General features: G+C 38.6%; 1 protein-coding gene across 3 annotated transcripts in view; it reads left to right on the top strand.

Annotated features, from left to right (window-relative positions):
- Positions 1 to 22,275, top strand: part of LOC149845011 (putative anion transporter 1, chloroplastic) — a 98,650-nt gene that overhangs the window by 1,606 nt on the left and 74,769 nt on the right. For 2 of the 3 annotated variants that reach the window (XR_016430160.1, XM_089995434.1), the window contains exon 2: positions 6,991 to 7,622. Coding sequence is in view for 2 of the 3 variants with exons in the window: in XM_089995434.1 (XP_089851560.1) it covers positions 6,991 to 7,622 (632 nt within the window). In the remaining variant the exon portion in view is untranslated. The remainder of the gene's footprint in view (positions 1 to 6,990; positions 7,623 to 22,275) is intronic. The other variant, XM_089995436.1, reaches the window with a different exon arrangement.

The following is a 22,275-nucleotide window of genomic DNA, read 5'->3' as shown; positions in this document are numbered from 1 at the left end:
TCGTTATCATCATACCCAACTGGGTATTCTCCTTCTTTAGGCCATCCTTTTTGTTAAGTTGTTACGGCTGTTATCTTTGCCCTTATCACCTCATTGTGAGAGGTTCTTATATAAGCTTGTAATGGTTACATCAAAATAATCAGAATAAAAAGCCAGTCCTGTTCTCCTCGTGGATGTAGGTCGTCAGTGACCACGTAACTTTTGTGCCTTCTTGTTTGCAAACATGGCATCATAGCTCTTTCTATCCGGGTGATCTGTGGGCCGTTCATTGGTGATCAAGACCAACGAGAGGGAGCCTTGGCAGTCTCAAGATCGGTTTTTCCACCATGACAGAATCAGGCGTGAAGATGGTTGTTCAAGAACAGAACCCCACGCTGAAGATCACTACAGTTTCGTTGAATGGCTCCAACTATCTGAGTTGGGCCAAGTCTGCAAGCCTTTTCCTTAGCGGAAAATCGAAACTGGGTTATGTCACGGGGAAGATCAAGCAACCAGAAAGTACTGAACTAAAATTCGATGAATGGGAGTCTACCAACCATCTAGTGATGTCTTGGTTGTTAAATTCCATGGATCCAACCATTGCAGAAGGATACATGTTCCTTGATACAGCTCAAGAGATATGGGACTCGCTGCATGAAGTTTATGGAGAACAGAATAATCTAGCTCGTATTTTTTTCATTCATCAAGAAATCGTCAATGCCAAAAGAGGTGAGAAGCCATTACATGTGCATATCAATGCGTTAAGGAGTCTTTGGGATGAACTCACTATGTATCGTCCCCCTACGGCTGACGCTAACATCATGAGACAAAGGCTAGAAGAAGACAAAGTCTTCACACTTTTGGCTAGTCTTGGAGACGACTATGAGAACATCCGAAGTCAGGTACTTCTTACTGTTCCTTTACCCTCATTTAATGTGGTTTGCTCTATTATCCAAAAGGAAGAAAGCAGACGACGGGTTATGCGTTCTGAACCCAAACCTGACAATCATAATCAAGAGAATGTCGTTTTTTTTGCTGAAGTCAAAGGAATAGATAAAGGTGCTGATCACTCAGCTATGATTACCGAAAAAAAAAACCTTCAAAGATTGGCATAGAACTCGTCAGAAGAGTCGTTGTACCTATTGCAAAAAACTGGGGCACATGCGAGACAATTGTTGGGATCTCTACGGAAAACCGAATCGTGACAAGGGTACAAAATCTGATGCTGCCAATGTTGTCAGCATGGATGATCTGGCCAAATTCTTCCAGCAGATCAGCAAAGCTCATCTTACTAGCAACAAATCCACCACCGAAGATACTCCTACAGGTAATCATCTTGCCTTACTGTCCAGTAGAAGTGATCAAAGTTGGATCATCGATACAGGGGCCACAGACCATATGACAGGAAAATTACAGCTTCTCTCTAACGTACATTTTGATTTAAAAAACCCGGTTTTTATAGCCGATGGGACATCCATTCCTGTCCAAGGTGAGGGAACTACATCTTTTTTCCAAAATGGTAAATCGACTGCTCTGTATGTGCCAAAATTTCCCTCAAGCCTAATGTCAGTTAGTCGTATTACAAAGGATTATCAGTGTCTTGCTATTTTTTCACCTAAGGATGTAGTTTTTCAGGACATGAAAACGAAGAAGATGATTGGTAAAGGGGTTGAACGGGATGGTCTTTATGTGTTAGACACGGCTATGCACGGATTGATAGCTCGACAAAGCAAGGAAGAAGCCAGTAGGTTATGGCATGCTCGTTTAGGACACCCGTTTAATCCAGTTTTGATGAACTTATTTTCTGATTTACTTCCTCTTTCTCATGCTTGTGAATTTTCAAAATCATCTAAACTTCCGTTTAAAGTTTCCAACACTAGAAGTGATGATGTGTTTGATCTTGTGCACACGGATGTGTGGGGGCCAGCACCAAGCGTGTCCCACGAAGGATACAAGTACTATGTTACTTTCATAGATGATAAGTCTAGAGTCACATGGATGTATTTTTTGAAGCAAAAAAATGAAGTCTAAAAAATCTTTCAAGTTTTTTATAAAATGGTTTACAGACAATATGGGCGAAAAATCAAGGTGCTTAGATCCGACAATGGGGGAGAGTATGTGAACGAATCTATGAGAACCTTCATGGATGAACAAGGCATCGTTCCTCAAAACTCGTGTTCCGACACTCCTCAGCAGAACGGTGTGGCTGAGCAAAAAACCCGACATCTGCTTAATGTGGCTCGTGCTCTCATGTTTCATATGCACGTTCCATCTGTTTTTTGGGTTGAAGCCATAAGTGTTGCTTGTTACATTATAAACAGACTTCCTAGTAGAACTCTTCAAAATACTATTCCCTTGAAGACCCTTCTCAACAAAGATATCTCTATGTCCCACATGCGTGTTTTTGGGTGCAAGGTTTTTGTTCATGTTCAAGAGAGACATAGGAGTAAATTTGAAAAGAGAGTCATCAAATGTATTTTTTTGGGATACTCCAATATAAAGAAGGGTTATAAGTGTTTTAATCCTGAGAATCGCAGGATGTTTATCTCTCGAGATGTGAAGTTTTTTGAAACTGAGCCTTTCTTTAATTCTTCCATGGACATGAGCCAGGGGGAGACTGATCATTCTCTTACTCTTCCCTGTCTGTCATGGTGTGATGACATCTCTTCTTCTCAAAAACCTGTACCTCAAAACTCAAGTGACTCATCTGAACCTGGAACCTCTTCAGATCAAACTGAGATCAATGAAGCTTCCATATTGGAAGGAAGCAACCAGAATGCCAGGCGTTCTGCGAGGATCATCCGCCCCCCCACACGACTTCAAGATTATTATACCTACTTGGCTACCAATACAACTGCACATTCCATTGAAACCTGTTTTGACCTCGACCGTCTAAACCCCTCCTACTTGTCATTCTTGGCCAAAACCTATTAACATCATGAACCGACTACCTATGAAGAGGCTCAACTTGATCCAAGGTGGAGAAAAGCTATGAACGAAGAGTTAGAGGCTCTAACCAAAAACAATACATGGGAACTTGCAAAGCTTCCAGAGGGGGAGAAAGCAGTAGGATGTCGATGGGTCTACAAGATTAAATATCACAACGATGGAACCATTGAGAGATTCAAAGCTCGACTCGTTGCCAAAGGGTATACTCAGGTGAAAGGAATAAACTATTCTGAAACCTTTGCTCCAGTTGCTAAAATGAGCTCCATAAGAACATTGTTGTCTGTTGCAGCAAATAAAAACTGGAAACTATTCCAACTGGATGTCAAAAATGCTTTTCTACACGGAGACTTGGAGGAAATCGTTTACATGAAACTACCTCCAGGATACGAGCAAAAGGAAGAAATGGCGTGCAGACTTAAAAAGGCCATTTATGGATTGAAACAATCCCCAAGAGCATGTTTTTCTAAACTAAGCGAGGCTCTCCAGGAACTGAATTTCAGAAAGTGCACTTCCGACTACTCGATGTTTGTTGCAAAAAGAAAGTCTGGTATAACTATACTGATAGTGTATGTTGATGACATTATTCTTACAGGAGACGATATTCCTTTTATGCAGGAGGTTAAAAACTTTCTCCATCGCAGGTTTGAGATCAAAGACCTTGGAAAACTACGATATTTTCTGGGAATAGAGGCTGCCCACTCCAAAGAAGGCATCTTCTTATGTCAAAGAAAATATGCTTTAGATCTTCTAAAAGAAACCGGATTTCTCGGATCCAAACCAGCCGATACTCCCATGGATCCCTGTCACAAGCTGCGCACAGATGAAGGAGAAGCTCTGAATGAAATTTCAGTCTTTCAACGACTAGTTGGAAGACTTATTTATCTTACTGTTACTCGCGCAAACATTTGTTATGCTGTTAATGTCATCAGTCAATTTATGCATTGCCCAAGCACCACTCACCTTGATGCTGCCCATAGAATTCTGAAATACATAAAGAGTGCTCCTGGCAAGGGAATCTTGTTGACAAGAAATGACCACTCCAGAATTCTGGGATGTGCAGATGCTGATTGGGCAGGAGACCCAAACGATAGAAAGTCTACATCAGGATATTGTGTGTTTGTTGGAGGAAATCTAGTCACTTGGAAAAGCAAAAAACAAACTGTTGTGGCAAGATCAAGTGCAGAAGCTGAATACAGAGCTATGGCTCTATGCACATGTGAATTGGTTTGGATGAAAAATTTCCTTAAGAACATTGGCATTGAAAGTAATGATCCAATGGAACTTCAGTGCGACAATCAAGCTGCTATATATATTGGTGCTAATCCCGTGTTTCACGAAAGAACGAAGCATATAGAAGTCGATTGTCACTTTGTTCGTGAAAAGGTTCAACAAAAGGAGATTGTTACTACTCATGTGAGCAGCGAAGATCAAGCTGCCGATATTTTCACCAAGGCATTGGCTCGTGAAAAGCATCAAATGAATATGCGCAAGTTGGGTCTCATAGATATTAGCAGACCAACTTGAGGGGGAGTGTTATCGGATGTGCTATAGGTATTCCAGCTATAGCAAGATTATCTCTAGATAATCGTTATCATCATACCCAGCTGCGTATTCTCCTTCTTTAGGCCATCCTTTTTGTTAAGTTGTTACGACTGTTATCTTTGCCCTTATCACCTCATTGTGAGAGGTTCTTATATAAGCTTGTAATGGCTACATCAAAATAATCAGAATAAAAAGCCAGTCCTGTTCTCCTCGTGGATGTAGGTCGTCAGTGACCGAACCACGTAACTTTTGTGCCTTCTTGTTTGCAAACAGAAGGCGCCAAAGTTAGGGCAAGAAGATGGGTGACTAGGAAGAGGCCCGGCGACAGGAGATCGTAGAGAGAGAGGAAGGAGGCTGGGTGTCCGACGGTGTCACGAGAGAGAGAGAGAGAGAGAGAGAGAGAGAGAGAGAGAGAGAGAGAGAGAGAGAGATTTAAAACCCTAGTATCTATAACGACGACAAACATGTGGCCGTTATAGACTCTACAAGTATACTATATAACGACAACACCATGTCATCGTTATAGAGTAACCCTATAATAGCGCCACTGAAATGTCACAGTTATTGATCTATAACAGGTATATCGTGAACGACGACATACAAGGTTGTTGTTACAAAGTAAAACCCTATAACAATGACATTTATATATCACCATTATTGATCTTTAATGGCGAGATTATCAGCCGTTAAATATTATCGTTAAAGTGTTTTATCGGCAATATATAATGTCCAAATAATGTTGTCGTTAAAGACATATCTATAACAATGACTTTATATATCTCCGTTGAAGATATGTTTTTAACGACGACATGTGTGCAAGGGCAAGGCATTCACGGCGCTATCCGTCTCGCCGATATTGATAAGTAATAACGGCGAGACTCATCGCCATAGTAGAGTAATAATGGCGCGAACTTTATGCTGCCACTAGTACCTAGCAAGTAGCGGGGACAAAAAAACACGCAGTTATTGCTTGATCAAATGCGGCGACTTTTGTTGTCACTGTTAAAGAGTCGCCGCTATTGGACCTCATCCTTGTTAATTGTAAATCCATTCACATGAATGGTGGTGTGTATGGATTTACATAGTAAATGCATGGCCAACGTGAAAAGAAACCCATAATGACTGTGGGCCACACAAGAAAATGGAGTTGACATGTTTGTTTCACCTGCATATGAAAATAGAGGGTTTCATAGTTAAACCCCCATTTTGGTATGCAAATTGGGTGAAACAAACAACCCCTAGGACAAAGGAATAGATTCTATGCCATTATGCATATGTCATCTACCCTTATAAGGTACCTGATGCAACTATAAGGTACCATTATTGATGCCATTATGAATTTAGAATGTCAAAATCATGGGAACAATGCCGGGAGCAGTGCATTGATGCAACTATAAGCTTGTTAGGACTCAAGGAGCTACTGAGCTTTAGTCATATATCTTATGATTATGAAACACAATGCATGTTTAGCTAATTCATCAATAAAAATGCATAGTTTATTTTACTTGATGGTTAATTTTATTACCTAGTTATAAAGGATATAATTATCTGCATTTGATATCCTTATATTAGCTGTGATTTGCAAATTTCATTTAAGGATTGAACGAAGACCATCTTACAAAATCATCGCTATAGTGCAAAATAGAAGATTAAATATGGAACAACTAGATAAAATGGAAAGGATACTGAAAAAGCTATGTCACACAGACACTTCACATAACATGCATATCCTGTGTCAATACGACATGACACTCAGACACTTCATAGATACAATACAACACTCCATGTACACAGTCAAACCATTTTCATGCACAGGCAACATTATGCACAAGCAACATTATGTCATTACTCATTAACTTTATGATCTTATTTACTTATTTCATATTCACTTGACTACTTTTTCTTTTAAAATTTGTCATCTACATTACATCCAATTTCAACTTAGTTTCATTATTTGATGTTCCTAATTATAGTGATTTAGAATTGTTATCTTACACACACATACATGTATATGTATGTACATCCGTGTCCCCATGTCCTATATTTTTAAAATGATTGAGTCGTACCAAGCGTATCCGCATCGTATCCCGCTCCTGCATCCGTATTCATGTGACGGTGAAAAAGAAAAAACATGGAAACAGAATGTGAAATCTGCTTTGACAAGGCTTCTGGTGAGCAGTTGATTTCTTTTAGTTGTCAAAATAGGACAGAAATGAGTAACTGCCTGTCTTTGGAAAAAAAGCATTTCTATAATGTTGCCAGCAGCAACTGTTTTCATATAACATTTGGATAGATGCTGGAAACATGTGCTTGATAATCCTTGTTGAGATAGAACTTACCTGCTATTCTATAAGAATTATGCACGTCTCTTTATCTAGTTTATATGCATGATGCTGCACATACAACCACATACAGGAAGATAAACTGAATAGATGGGTCTGTTACAAAAAGGTGTTCGCATTTTTTTACAAGGAAATTCTCTGTACCCTCAGTCTCACAATCACTTGATATGAAGTGCAGGACAAGGTATTCAGGGGGATTCTTCTGTTGCTCAACAGGGTAAAAGGTATTCTCATGTTGAACGAATGCGTTTTTTACAAGATAAAACTTGCATCAGCAAAGTGACTGTTATGCGAAAATATGGTCCTCATGTGGTCATCCACTCTAACCATCCTGGTCATCTCATTGGTCCTGACAGAAGAACCATCAAAGTCAGGACTAAGTTTCTTGGAGAACTGGGTCCAATTCATTCTCTTCCAAATTCTTTGAGAGAAAGCAATAGCAGGATATTCATGAAAAATAGTGCACTTCAGAGATTTTCGGGACAATCTATCAGCTTCCTCTCTTCAGCTCCATCCAGTACCTGGTGGATTTACTCCAGAAAGATTGGCATGCCTGGCATTTCATTTGATGGTCGATACCAGCAATTAAATTACCGTCTTGTCGCCAAGGCCTTTGCTGACTTCAAGTCAGAGCAGTATGACATCACTGGTTCAAAACTTGATCCGCTAAAGACTCCGGATATGCTCAATGAATCTGCCTTACCGGATGAAGACTTGGAGGAAACTTCTTATTCGTGGGAGCAGTTTCCAAAGCGTTGGGTGATTGTACTTCTTTGTTTTGCAGCATTCCTTCTCTGCAATATGGATAGGGTATGCTGCCCTCTGTGCATATTGTTTTGCCATGACTTTTTATTAGAATATCTTTCAGGCAGTTGATGCTTTATACTTATGAATACTCGATTAAACCTTTCCCAGGAAAATTTCTTTTGATATGTCATGCAGTGAAGATGGAAAAACTTCTGTTAAATTGATAGTCAAAACAAGGCGTATGTAGGGTTTGAGATTGTAATCTACAAAAATGCTATATCATGTAAAATTCAAATATTTTTCTGCCAACTTTTCACTGAGTTTCATTATTGGTGGAGAACAACAGAAAAGAGAAGTCAAAAAGAGAAAGCCTTGATGGAAACATGAGTTACAGAGGAAAAAAGGACACTGGACTCATGGTACAAACTAGAAAAATTACAAAGTGGCAACATCACGTTTACAAGGAACTGTTATATTATTTTTTTTTGTAAAATATTCAGGACATAGAACTGGATTTACCTCCTTAGACAAAACGTTACAGCAGCAGCAATCAAGATTTCCTTCATGAGCAGTGAACTGTAATGAAATCAGCGGAAAGCAAACCACAATGTGCACAAGCACAAGTACAATTCCTGCAAGGGAAATACAAATGCCAAAGGCAATATAAATCTTACACCCCAAAATTTCAACTTGTAAACTGTGGAAAGTATTTAGAGAAAACCTTTCAAAATTCAGAGTTTTTTGATTTTCAAAGTCAGCGGAAACAAAATTTTCTTTTGAAAGAGGAACAAGTTGACCATTCTGGGCACGTTAGCACGAAAACTAGCAAAATCATCTTGGCAAAAATAGTTAGCGAGCAAAAAGTATTTTTCACTAATAAAATTTTAGTTTGTACAAAATTAATGGGCTTTTCCCCCTTGAGCCAAAAGTACAAGCAAAAACAGTTAGCTAGTAAGAAGAGTGAGGTTTCGAGCCATGCTGCATCACAGCATCGGTTGTCTGGAGAACCTAACTGTCACCTGAACCCATAAAATGAGTCGATTTTGCGAAAAACTGTTAGGTGCGCAAAGGACGATAAAGAACAACGGCTACCGCAAATCATGCTCACCGAATAAGCAATTATAGAAATTCATGGCAAACTAACTACGCATGCAAATATTCATGATCAATTGATTCCACAGGCAGAGAGCAACAAGCTAAATCAACATAACTAACACCCAATGAAATTAAACACGGTAAGCAATTATGAATCTCCAGGTGTGTAACTAAACAGTAGTGTGAACAAAATATTTTTAGTTTCGATATTAACTGGCCTGTGGGTACGCACAGACGCGAAACGTAGAAACAACCGAGACTGATTCGGGGGTTTATTATGTCATGTATTTTATGATACCCTGAATAGCTGTCTGAGTCTGCTCCTAAGGAGACGGCCAATGACCGAGAGAGAATTCTCCAAAGGCATTCGTGGCCTATGGATGCATCCAACTTCTGCAGAAGTGCCTGACAACTACCATTATTCAACTACCACCTAGGATAATAATGGTAGTCCCTTTCCCCTAACTTTGATGGTTGGGGAAGCCGAGTCATTTGCCCGTGAGGTGGTCGTTAACGACCTGTCCATCGGAGTTTTTGTACCATCCATCCTCTCTCTTGATGAACCGTGACGAACGAGCATGACGGAGGTTTCTTAACCGCCGCCCCGTTCTACGTGCTCTGGTACATTAGACCCACTCGAGCATCTTGCCTGTGAAGGCGCATAGTTACCTTTTTGTGAATTTCAACATTTTGCCCATTGCACGCTATGAGGTTTCCTCGACCTCACAGGCTATTCATCGTAGTGCAACACATCATCCCTATCCAAAGGTACGTCTACGATGGTATATAAGGGTTACTCGAAAGTACCCCTCCACAGGGATTGCAAGTCTATGCATGTCTGTATTTTCAAAGAAATCCAAAATCCTCATAGGAAAACATTTTCTCAAGTTCGAAACACCAATGCTCAATTTCACATATTTGTCGAAAAGAGTGAACATTTGTGCTTGCGCTCACACGCCCTGCTAGGTTTGCCCTGAAAGAATCGCAAGGGCAAATCCTCACATCATGCTCCGCAGTTCATAAAAGTAATAACAAAACGCAGAACATAATAGCATCATCTAACGAATATCATACAGCGAGAACAAAAGGTAAGACAAAAAGTATAAGCCTGGGCACATAAAGCGTGGCGGCAACAGAAAAAGAAAAGTGCAGGAAAGTAAAAAGACAAAAGTAAAAGCTTGGGCACATAAAGCGCGACGGCAACAACAAACTAAAGGAAAGTGCAAGAAAGTAAAAAGACAGAAAAATAAAAGCCTGGGCACATAAAGCGCTGCGGCAACAGGAAAAATAAAGGAAAGTGTAGGAAAGTAAAAAGATAGAAAGAAAGTAAAAGCCTGGGCATAAAAAGTGCAACGACAAAAATGAAAGTGCAGAAAAGTAATGACGATAAGGATTGCGAAACCGCGTCCTTGAGTCAAAAAGCATACGTATATATTATTATACATATACTTATATAATTGTCTTTTGCTTTCCGTTTTAATTATTTTTTTTTATTTTAGTTTTTGTCCGTTCATAGTCCTTTCACGTAACTTTCCCCTACCTTGGGGGGTTGTGGGTTCTCGTACGCCTGCGGGCGTAGGTACGTATGAGTGCGGGCCACAGGGCGCGAGTGTGCTCCATCGTGCAATTTGCAAAAAGATAAACCGTTATCAGAAGAACGATAAAACTAGAGGGGCAGGGTTTCGCCCTTGACGACATGCCAAAAACTGGAGGCTCCGGATGGCCGGAGGGTACAAAGAAGAAGAAAGGGAAGGCCGACAGTACAGTCGTCGGCGACTGCTATTGTCGATCGCGGTGGTCGCCGGCATTAGCAGAGAGGGGGGAAAAGGGGATCGGGAGACAAAGAGGGGGAGAAGAAATGGGGGGTCGCCGACGAGAAGGTTGCGGTGATCAGTGGTCGCTGGCGACTTCGATCGCTGGGGGCTGCAGAGAAGAGGAAGGAGACAGGCGGGTGAGAGGAGAGAGAAAGGGGCGAAGGATTTTGCCCCTCGCCCTCTCAGCTTGCGTCTTCTTAAAGACGCAGGCCGAACCCTCCAGAACTCGGGTTGGGTTTGGGTTCGGGTCCGGGTCCGGGTCGAGCCTAAATCTGGTCCGGGTTCGACACGTCGGGCCCGGATCCGATCCGAGTCCGACACAGTGATCCGAACCCGAAACATGTCTGACATGTTTTTTTTAGCGGCCTTACAATAAAAGCACATGAGTGCATACGTTGGCTACGAAGAGCCTAAAGATGCATAAGCATAAGTCTACAAAGGGACAAAACACAAGCCAATCAATGACAAATACATAAGATTACAAGAGACATCAATGTGCATATACAAAAGAATAAAAAAGTAAAAAATAATAATCATTTTATTGAGGTAGAATGCTTAGTATAACCCTCCAAAATCCTGAACTTGTAACTTTTTCGTAAAATTTTGAAAACTCTGTAATCAATCATTTTTCAGAGTTTAAAATGGCAGTTCAGCGAAAAATGGTGTTTGAAATAATAAGTCAATGGACCTTGAGCGCATTACAGGTGAACCTTCCTTTACACAATAGATTTGTATCTTCATATAAGCATTGAAACCATATAGATTTAAAACAAGGTTTTTGATAATTTAAAGTTTATACAAAAGAGGAATTTTCAAAAGAAACTCTTCTGCAAAATTACAAAATGTGCTCAAGAATGAAATGCTAGAGAAAGAGTAGGATCTTGATATCATCACATCATCGCCTGCCGTACCGACCTAATCATCACCTGTACGACTGTACCCCATAAAACGGATCAGACTTGTAAAAATCTGATAGGTGCATAGATATCAAAATTCAGAACAAAACTAACATATGCGTTGTTCCTTTCGTGATGTGCAATTCAGAATAAGTAAAATAAACATAATAATCTTGTTTCGATATTAACTGTCTTGAGGGTACACACAGGAGAAACGTAGAAACAACTGAGACTGCCCGAGGGTTTGTTATTCTATGTATTTTAATACCCCAGACAACTAGTTGAGTCCGCTTCTAAAGGGATGGCTAATGACCGAGGGAGAATTCTCCAGAGGCATACATGGGAAGAGATGCATTCAAACTTATGTAGAAGTCTATGGGATGTACCACCTAGGATAATTTTTGGTAACCCCGTCCTCTAACTCCGATGATTGGGGACACCGAGTTATTGCTACTCGAGGAGCGTAGTTGTTAACAACATGTCTATCAGAGTTTTTTTACCATCCCATCCTCTCTCTTGATGGAACCAAAGAGACGAATAGGTATGTCAGGTTTTATTTTAATTGACGACCCATTCTACATGCTCTGGTCTTTCAAACCAAATCGAGCATCTTGCTTCTAAAGGCGATCATCACCATTTATGTGATTTTCCTTTAATCATCGTGCATTTTTATGCAACGTAGTTACCATAAACCTCCCGTCCAATCATCGTAGTACTAACATACTGTGCATGTTTGATAGTACCGTTACAATGAGAGGGATATTGTTTTTTCGAAAAGAAACCTCAACTTTTATTTAGAAATTTCAATGTTCCGTACTTTAGACTAGAGAATATCTGGGTAATTTCGGATACCAATGAAAAGGACCGGACGTACGTACCACCTAGGGCTACGTAGTCAATTTTTTTCCGTTACGCAGGTTTGAGAGAAAAACTCAATTGCGAAAATGCAAACGACAAATACTTGTTTTGCTTTTCGAGACAACGAATAAGACGAGCTTGAAATTTTGCATGTGAAAACCTTTTAAAAATAGAGGCTTGCCGAGGATGCGCAAATCTGGGTCTTTAAATCGCCGCGTAATCTGAAGTAGGCAGGAGTACGCGTACCTTATAAAGTTATATATATATGTATATAGAATATTTATATAGTAAAGGGTAAGCCTGTACACATTGTAGCGCAATTGCAAAGTAAATGACATAAAGCAAGGCTCGATGTGCGAAACCGCACATCGAGCTAAATAAATTGCGTAAGCGATGCACGATGTACGAAACTGTACATCGGCTAAATAAATTGCATAAGCAATGCACGATGTACGAAACCATATATCGGCTAAATAAATTGCGTAAGCAATGCACGATGTACAAAACCGTACATCGGCTAAATAAATTGTGTAAGCACTGCACGATGTACGAAACTGTACATCGGCTAAATAAATTGCGTAAGCAGTAGCATGTGCACATAACAGCGTGACGACAAAGTAAATGACATAATTTTAAATGAACAAGAATACACAAAAATGCGTCCTTGAGTTAAAAGCATATATGTATACGTATAAGTTAGAAGTATTCTATCATTTGTTCTTGTATGCAACTTTTTTCCACCTTGGAGATGGTCAGACTTACTGACGATTCCGAGTGTAGGATTTTAAGGGCTCGTGCCTTGGTATGCGCATTGTGTCCGTTGTGCTGGCATGGAGCGCTAAAAAGATTACGTTGCACTGCATAAAGGATAATATTAAAACCTTATCGTGATGATGATTGCGTCACAGGGGTCAAACCCAAACCCAGTTCGAGCCGACCGGACCGAGCCGGGCTCGGTACAAGAGGCGGGGGCGTAAAGCTCGACTGAGCCAGGTTCAGTTTGCTAACTAAGTCGACTCGGTCTGAAAGCGAAGACCAAGCTGAGCTCGGCTGGCTAAGCAACCAACGTGAGGGGGTGGGCCCGGTGGTCAGGCCAAACCCGACTTGGTCCCAACCTTGCAACAGGACCGAGCCTTGCTCAGTCATTCGACAAAGGGGGGTGGGGGGTGGGGTGGGGGGGGGGCTGACAGGGGGCTACAAGGGAGTGACAGTGGAGTCAACACCCCCTGTCGGTTGTCCCTGTAAAGTAGCAGCAGCCTACGACTGTTGCTGAAAAAAGAGGAGGAGGGTGATGGGCCCCCTCTATCTTGGCGAGCTAGAGACACCATTGCAGGTGGCTCTGGTCAGCCTTCAACGCTGAGAGAAAAGAAAAGGGGAGGGTGTTTGGCACCCTCCCTTTAGGCGAACCAGAGCCACCCTCGTAGGTGGCTCTGGCCTGTCTGCCACATGGGTAGAAGAAAAGAGGAGGGTGCTCGACACCCTCCCTTCAGGCCAACATGGATGGTGAAAGAGGAGGAGGTGGCACCCAAGTGGTGCCACCACCTCAAAAAGGGGAGCAACGACATCCAAGTGGTGCCGCTGCTTCTGGTAAGGTGGCGGCACACACACACACACAGAGAGAGAGAGAGAGAGAGAGAGAGAGAGAGAGAGAGAGAGAGAGAGAGAGAGAGAGAGAGAGAGAGAGAGAGAGAGAGAGAGACCCTCTTGCCGACTACAGAGAGACGAGAGAAAGAGGGGCAGGAGGGCGGCACCCTCCTGCCGACAACAGAGAGAGGTGAGAGAGAGAGGGGCAGCGTACTTGAGGGGGGGAGCAGGGCCTCCGTGCGTCGGCGAGAGGGAGAAGAAGACGAGGAGGGGTAGAGGTGAGAGGGTCGGGGTTCGAGCAGAGTCGAGAGAGAGGGGAGGGGGGTTTCTCGTTTCGAAAAAAGAAACCCCCCCTGGGGGGGGGGTCTTTGACCCGGATTTGGGTTGGATCCAAAACCTTTTTTTTTTTGAAACTTAGGAAAGCATTAGAAACAATAGAGGGGAGAAGCCCCAATTTATACACAAGAGAGAGGTCTTGAGAAGCTCCCAACGACAGCATCCCAATGGCTCTATGGTCGTTTGACCATTGTGCCCTTACATAATATGCAAAAGACACAAAGAAGTAAAAATAAAAATAAATTGGTAAAACTACCAAAACACCCCTGGTGGGCCAAAACAAACAATATTAATAAATATGGTTATATATACATAACTATATATGCATACATTTTAACTCTCCCTCAAACTTACGGTGTGATATACCGAAAGTTTAGAAATACAAAAAGAAACAAAGGGAAGGATTCAAGTCTCCAATGATAATCTTCACTAAATGCCTGCATCGGCTACCTCCATCTTCATGATGTATCAACAATAGAATGTTGATATCCCATGATAATCTTCACCAAATGCTTGAATCGTCTACCTCCATCTTCATGATGTATCAACAATATAATTTATTTCTCAACCCATGGAATCTTTAAGAACATGTAGAGAGAACAAAACAAAAGTCTCAACTACACAGGAGAAGGTATTTTAACCAAATAGTTATGAAGTTTAAAAATAAATATATATATTTTGAACACGAACAACACTCAAGTCAACATTTTCAAACAAAGTAGCCATAATTTTTAGAAACATTAAACAATCATTAAGAAAGATAAGAGGAGCATACCTAAAAAAAAAAAATTTATGAAATCAATTTAGACATTCATAAACCCAAAATCAACATATTTTTCAAGAAAACATAAATATTGATCGTAAGGGAATTCAATCGGTAAAGAGCATATCAATTTTCAAGAAGAGATAAATGTAAGAAGAGGAAGCTCACAAATGATCTTTCACAATGAACACAATGGTTCATACAACACACTTACCACAATCGAAATACTCAAAAGAGTGCACACACAAAAGAGTGAAAAATATTTCTCATTAAAGTGGGATAAAGCCCACACAAAAAGTATTTTATACAAAGGGGTTTTACCCCATATTTATAATGCTCACAATAGGGAGCCAAGAGGGAGTCGTTGGACTCCCAACGACTCTTAATAGAGCCGTTGGGGGTCCAACGACTCTAATGATACAAGTGCTTTTTGACTTGGTCAAAAAGCACTTAAGTCCAAAAAGTCTAAAAAGAAGTAAAAAGTAAAAAGTAAAAAGACAACCTAATCCTAATTGCAAACTAACTAGACTATGCAGCTAGAATAACTAACTAAATATATTACAAATGTTTATTACATTTTAACACTCCCCCTCAAACTTATGGTTGAATAACCGAAAGTTTGTCCAAGAGAAAGTGAAATTGAGGAGCAGCGAGAGGTTTGGTAAAGAAATCTGTCAGTTGATATTATGAGGTAACATATGGTAGATCAATGGTGCCATGTAGGAACTCCTCTCGTACGTAGTGACAATCCATTTCGATATGCTTGGTGCGTTCGTGGAATGTTCGGTTGCTGGCAATATAAATAGAACTTTTGTTATCACAACATAGTCTTGATGCTTCTGTACTTTCAATACCCATGTCATGAAGAAGACGCCTTAGCCAGACCACTTCCATAGTGGTTGTATCCATCGCTCTGTATTCGGCTTTAGTTGAAGAGAGAGACTTTTTGTTGCTTCTTACGTCTTCATGAAATCAATGATTCACCTAAAAACACACAAAATCTAGTAGTTAAGTGTCGATCATTGGGATCACCTCCCCAATCTGCATCAGTATAAGCAGTTAAATCAAAGGAGGAAGAAGCAGATAAAAAAAAGTCCTAAAAAAACTAAAGTTTTGATATATCGAATAATGCATAACACAACTCTCATATGAACAATGGTAGGAGCATGCTGAAATTGACTCGTTGAGTGGACGACATGTGCAATGTCAGGTCTAGTAATAGAGAGGTAAGACAATGCCCCAACAAGTTGTATATAAGGTGTTGGATTTTCAAGTGGTTCTCCATCATCAATCTTCATTTTGATGTTTACAACTTCAGGAGTATCAACCTTCTTTTCATCTGTGATACCAGACCTGCCAATAATATCCAAGGCAAATTTAGACTGTGTCAGCAAATAGCCTCTGGAAGAATAACCAACTTCTATGCCAAGGAAAAATTTAAAAAAATCTAAATCACTCATTTCAAAATGTGTTTTGAGAAAATTTTTAATGTTAGCAACTCCCTGCCTGTCACTTCCAATGATGACACCTGCATTAGAATTCTTAACAAACAACGCAGTGTCAGTAAGACAAAATTGAAAACCAAAATCAATCATAACTTGGCTAAATTTATCATACCAAGCCTTTGGGGCTTGCTTAAGTCCATATAAAGCTTTGTTTAATCGAAGAACCTTTCCTTTGGGAATATTAATACCAGGTGGTGGTTCCATATATACTTCTTCAACTAGGTTCTCATTGAGGAATGCGTTTTTAACATTCCTTTGATATATATGCCATTTCTTTGAAGATGCTAGGGCTATCAGGATCCTAACTGTGGTCATTCTAGCAACTGGAGCAAATGTTTCTTCATAATCTATTACATGTTCTTGAAAATAGCCTTTGGCAACTAAACGAGCCTTAAACCTTTCAAGAGTGCCATCACTTTTGGTTTTTACTTTGTACACTCACCTACATCCGATAGGTTTTTTTCTGGATGAAAGATCTTGGATAGTCCAAGTATTTGCTTTTTTCTAAGGCTCTTAATTCTACTGACATTGCTTCGACCCATTCATATTGTTCTTTTGCTGTATCATAGTTAGACGGTTCTATATAAGAATGTATTAATACAATATAGGCTTGATACTTTGATGAAAAGGACTCGTATGACACAACTTTTTTGGGAACTTTAGAGACTCTTGATGACTTTCTAGTGGGTACTTGTTCCTGTTCTTTAGTGTATTTTTCGAGAGCACAAGGTGTCTCTAAATTATCTCACCTAGAGTACTGAATGCAATCAGAAGGATTAAGAGCTTCTGAATTTGTCATATCGAGTTGTTCTTCTGGATTCGTTGCGCTATCATCTTCAATAATTTTTGGAACTAGATCCAATAGAAAAGAATATTCATCTATTTCCTTAGAGTTCACGTTTTCAAAAAAACTTTCTTTTTTTCAGGAAGGATATATTCCTTGAGACGTATAATTTTCTAGTTTTGAGATCAAAGTATCTATAACCTTTTTGATGACTTGCATATCCTAAAAACGCACATGAAATAGCATGATGAGAGAATTTATCATTTTTGTTTGAAAAAACAAAGCATTTGCACCCAAAAATTCTTAACCTGGATTAATCTGGGATTTGTTTAAAAAGTTTTTCAACTGGAGATATATTTTTTAAGGAAGATGATGGCATCCCGTTGATAAGATAAACTACGGTTAACGTGGGTTCGACCCAAAAAACCTTTGGTACTTGATATGTGATAAGTAACGTTCTTGTTATTTTTATGATGTGCTTATGCTTTCTTTCTGCTAACCCGTTTTGTTAAGGAGTATACGGGCATGATTTTTGATGTATAATGCCATGCAAGTTTAAGTAATCCTTAAATTCTTTGGACAAAAATTCTCTCTCTGAATCAGTGCGAAAAATTGAAATACATCTTTGAATTGATTTTTAACTAATCGATGAAATATTTGAAAGTGTGAAAAGACTTCAGATTTGTGTTTAAGAAAATAAATCCAAGTATGTCTTTTGAAATCATCTACGAAAATTATATAATAAATGAAGCCACCTTCTAAGCTAATAGGTGCGGGGTCCCACACATCTGAGTGTATTAATTCTAGTGGTCGAGAAGAGACAAAGGTTCTCTCTTGAAATGATAGTCTTTTCATTTTGCCCAGAATACACTTTTCACATTTAAAGGTCTCAAAATTACAAAAAAAATTCATCTTTGGAAATAACTGGAGCTTGGATACACTAGAGTGTCCAAGTCTCTTGTGCCATAAGTCTAAGTTAACTTTTTGAACACTACAACATAATTTATTCTTAGGTATATCCAAAAAATTCATGTAGTACAAGCCTCCTTCTCTATGGCCTTCCCCAATCAGCTTCCTTGATTGGTGATCCTGCACTCGACATTCACGAGAGGAGAAGGAAACATTACATCCATGGTCAGTTAATTGTGAAACAAATAAAATGTTTAAATTGAGTTTAGGAATATATCTAACTTGCGGAATACAAAACCTTTTAGAGTTTTCAAAAGTTTTCTATTCCTTTAATTTCAAGAGATGTTCCATTAGCAGTAAACACATTTGACCCATTTGAGTTATGACATTTAGATAAAACATTAATATTTGAGGTCATATGAAAAGAATCACCTAAGTCGAGAAGCCAAAGAGATTTACCTGGATCTAAGGTGCTAATGGAAGAAACCGCGACTCTAGTAGAGGAAGACGCCCCCTTGAGCAGTGGTTGAAGTGCCTCCACTAGTTGTGCTAGAGACATGCATCCAATAGAAGATTCATTGGATTTTTGTGGAGGTTCGACAAAATCAACCTTCTTTTCATATGGTTTTTTCAGTTTTGGACAATAAGTTTTTACATGTCCTAGCTCACGACAGTAGTAACAAATTACTTTTTTGTTCTCAAAATCATTTTCGTCATTCGTTCTTCCATAGTTTGGAGGTTTGTAAGTGCGAACATGATTCTTCGGTCTAGATACGGCTAGAACCGAGTCATCATCACTTTTGACAATTCTACTTTTGAACCGATTTTCCTCCATGCTCAATTCTTCTACCGTATCTTCAATTGAAGAAACCTTTCCTCGATAAAGAAGAATTGACTTGGTAGCTTCAAAATCCGATCTTAGTGCATTGACAAATTGAAAAAAAGTGCTCTGTATTCATTTGATTTTGGCGGAGTTCGATGTCTTGTGGACAATGATACTTTGGTTCGAGAAGAGCTAACTCTTCCCATAACTCGGACAAGCCATTATAGTATTCTTTAATGCTTTTGTCCCCTTAAACCATATTCCGAACTTGATGTTGTAGATTGCACACATGTGCAACGCCTTTAAGACAATACATTCTCTTAAGGTAGTCTCAAGCGTCATTTGCATATTCAAACTTTGTAAGACTTGAACATTTTTTTATATCCACACTACTTATGAGCCAAGACATAATCTTGGCGTGTCCCATTCTCCATTCTTTCCACTTTTTCTCGTAAGTGGTAATGGCTATAATCTTTTCTACCCCTGTAAGAGGTATTTTTTTCTCACATTCGATCTTTGTGAAGATTAGTTTAGGTTTCAAGTCGGTTCCATCTACTAATCCCTACAACCCCTTTCCCCATATGAGGTGCTTCATAATTGAAGCCCATGTGATGTAGTTTGAATAATTAAGCTTGATGGGTTTAATGGTGACATTATCATTGTCATCCATTTTACAAGGTTTTAATAAAGAGAAAAAGAAAAATAATAAGAGTAGAGAAAGGAGATGTACTCTACCACGAATGATAGATACGAACACACCTCCAAGCGTTGCTCGATCACACTTTTATATATACTTGATGAAGAGCGTCTCTTCTTCTTCAAAACTTGAGTGGCACGCTTCCCAATGCATCAAAATAAATGACTTGATCACAACCGTCGCTCTGATACCATGTAAGAAGATGAAGCTCATAAACAAAACTTCAAAAAGAAGCTCACAAACGATCTTTTACAATGAACACAATGGTTCATACAACACACTTACAACAACCGAAGTACTCAAAAGAGTGCACACACAAGAGTGAAAAATATTTCTCATTAAAGTGGGATAAAGCCCACACAAAAAGTATTTTATACAAAGGGGTTTTACCCCATATTTATAATGCTCACAATAGGGATCCAAGAGGGAGTAGAGCCGTTGGGGGTCCAACGACTCTAATGATACAAGTGCTTTTTGACTTGGTTAAAAAGCACTAAAGTCCAAAAAGTCCAAAAAGAAGTAAAAAGTAAAAAGACAACCTAATCCTAATTACAAACTAACTAGACTATGCAGCTAGAATAACTAACTAAATATATTACAAATGTTTATTATATGTTAACAATAAACAATAATGTATTAATAATATCCCAAATTTTTAGAAAAACTGTTCAAATTAAACAAATCATAAATTTATACTAAAAACATGCATATAAAGTATAACACTTCAAAAAAGAACCCTCAAGAAAAGTGGAGCTAATTAAATTTATACATACAACAATGTGAACAAGATAATCAATTCAAAACATATATATATATACACTTAATGCACATAATAATGAATGAGAGCAATCTCATAAATCACAACCCATTAGAATTCACTTATACAACCTAGAATGCGTTTAAGTACAGAAGACCAAATAACAATTTAAATATATATATATATATATATGTTATCAATGAAATGCATTAAATTTTATCAATAAACAATTTTCACATAAGGAAAAACAAGTAGGAAAAGTTTAGAAATTTCACTAAGAGATTTTAAAAATCCCACATAAGAAAAAAAAATATTTACAAATCAACACCAATTTGCAAAAAATATGAAGAGATTTAAAATCCCACAAATATCAAGAAGTGATATTTTACAAATCTCAACAATAGTTTGAACATCACAAACAATTACCTCATTAGACCTTTTAGACCTCAAAATTCAAGTGTATCAGCTACTAGAACATGAACATAATCATAATGTCATTAAAAGGCTAAAAAACACACAAACATGTGAGTACACATCTCTTGTCTACATATCATGACACTCAAAACAAGTGTATCAGTGATTAGAACAAGAGCATAATAACAATGCCACTAATGGGTTAAACAAACACATAAAAGTATGAATAAACATCTCTTGTCTACATATAATAATACTCAAAATAAGTGTATCAACTACTAGAATAAGAGCATAATTACAATGCTACTAATGAGCTAAACAAACACACAAAAGTGTGAATAAACATCTACTGTCTGCATATAATGACATTCAAAATAAGTGTATCAACAACTAGAACAAGAACATAATTACAATACCACTAATAGGTTAAACAAACACACAAAAGCATGAATAAATAACTCTTGTCTACATGTAATGACACTTAGATAAGAGGTATAATAGGAAGAGAACATATGTGGTAAAAGAGCTTATAATGAAATTAAACTAATGTCATCAAGAATAAAAGAATATTCTTTACAAATTGAGGCAGAGATATTTAAATTTTACAATATTTTGAAACACCATGGTTTCAAAAATAGATATTCCTCACAGATGAAAATAATTACAAGCATCCATAATAACAATGTCTAAATATACAAATAAGTGATACAACACACTTACAAAACTAAAGATCATACAAGTGTTAGTTAGAGCCAATCTAAACTGACAAAACCGAGGTGCACACAATTCACCCCAACAAACAACTTTAGTTCAAAAAACAAGGCCAAAAAGAAATGTTGCATCATATAAAATTTTGTGATGGACACAACAAATGTCATAAAGAGGACAATAAATACTCACGAAAATCATTTTTCACATAAGTGAGTTCATATATAAGAATTGACTTGAAAAAACAAAAAATCCAATAAAAATAGATGAAAACTTTGAATATAGTGCAATCATATGCACAACAAGATGTCAATTGATGCAATCATATTCATGGTCAATACAAGCAAGCTATATAGAGATTCTCAAAGAACCATATAGGAAACCAAGAGCATATACAAGAATAACTAATCATGGATACTCATAAAGAGATCAAAAAATTCATGTATATACAATAATCTTAATAACTTAAGGCAACAAAAAAGTGAAAAAACTTCAACAAGGAACCCACTATGGGGATTCACTCCCAAAGGGAATACACATAAGAAGGCACAACAAACAAACAACAACAACAACAACTACGCCTTCATCCCAAAACAATTGGGGTCAGCGATATGAACCAAAAAAGAAATTCATTTTGGGTCTTCCACATGAATCCTTTTCCTCCAATCATTTCTATCCAATGCCATGTCCTTGGTGAGGTTCAAAGCATTCATATCCTTTCCTATCATCTCCATCCAAGTCTTCCTAGGCCTACCCCGACCTCTTTTAACTAA

This window comes from Nuphar pumila, chromosome 2 (assembly GCF_984573655.1).
Source record: "Nuphar pumila chromosome 2, dmNupPumi1.hap1.1, whole genome shotgun sequence".
In the NCBI taxonomy this organism is placed as follows: Eukaryota; Viridiplantae; Streptophyta; class Magnoliopsida; order Nymphaeales; family Nymphaeaceae; genus Nuphar; species Nuphar pumila.
The sequence above is the reverse complement of the archived record's forward strand: the minus strand, read 5'-3'. Positions and strand labels throughout refer to the sequence as shown.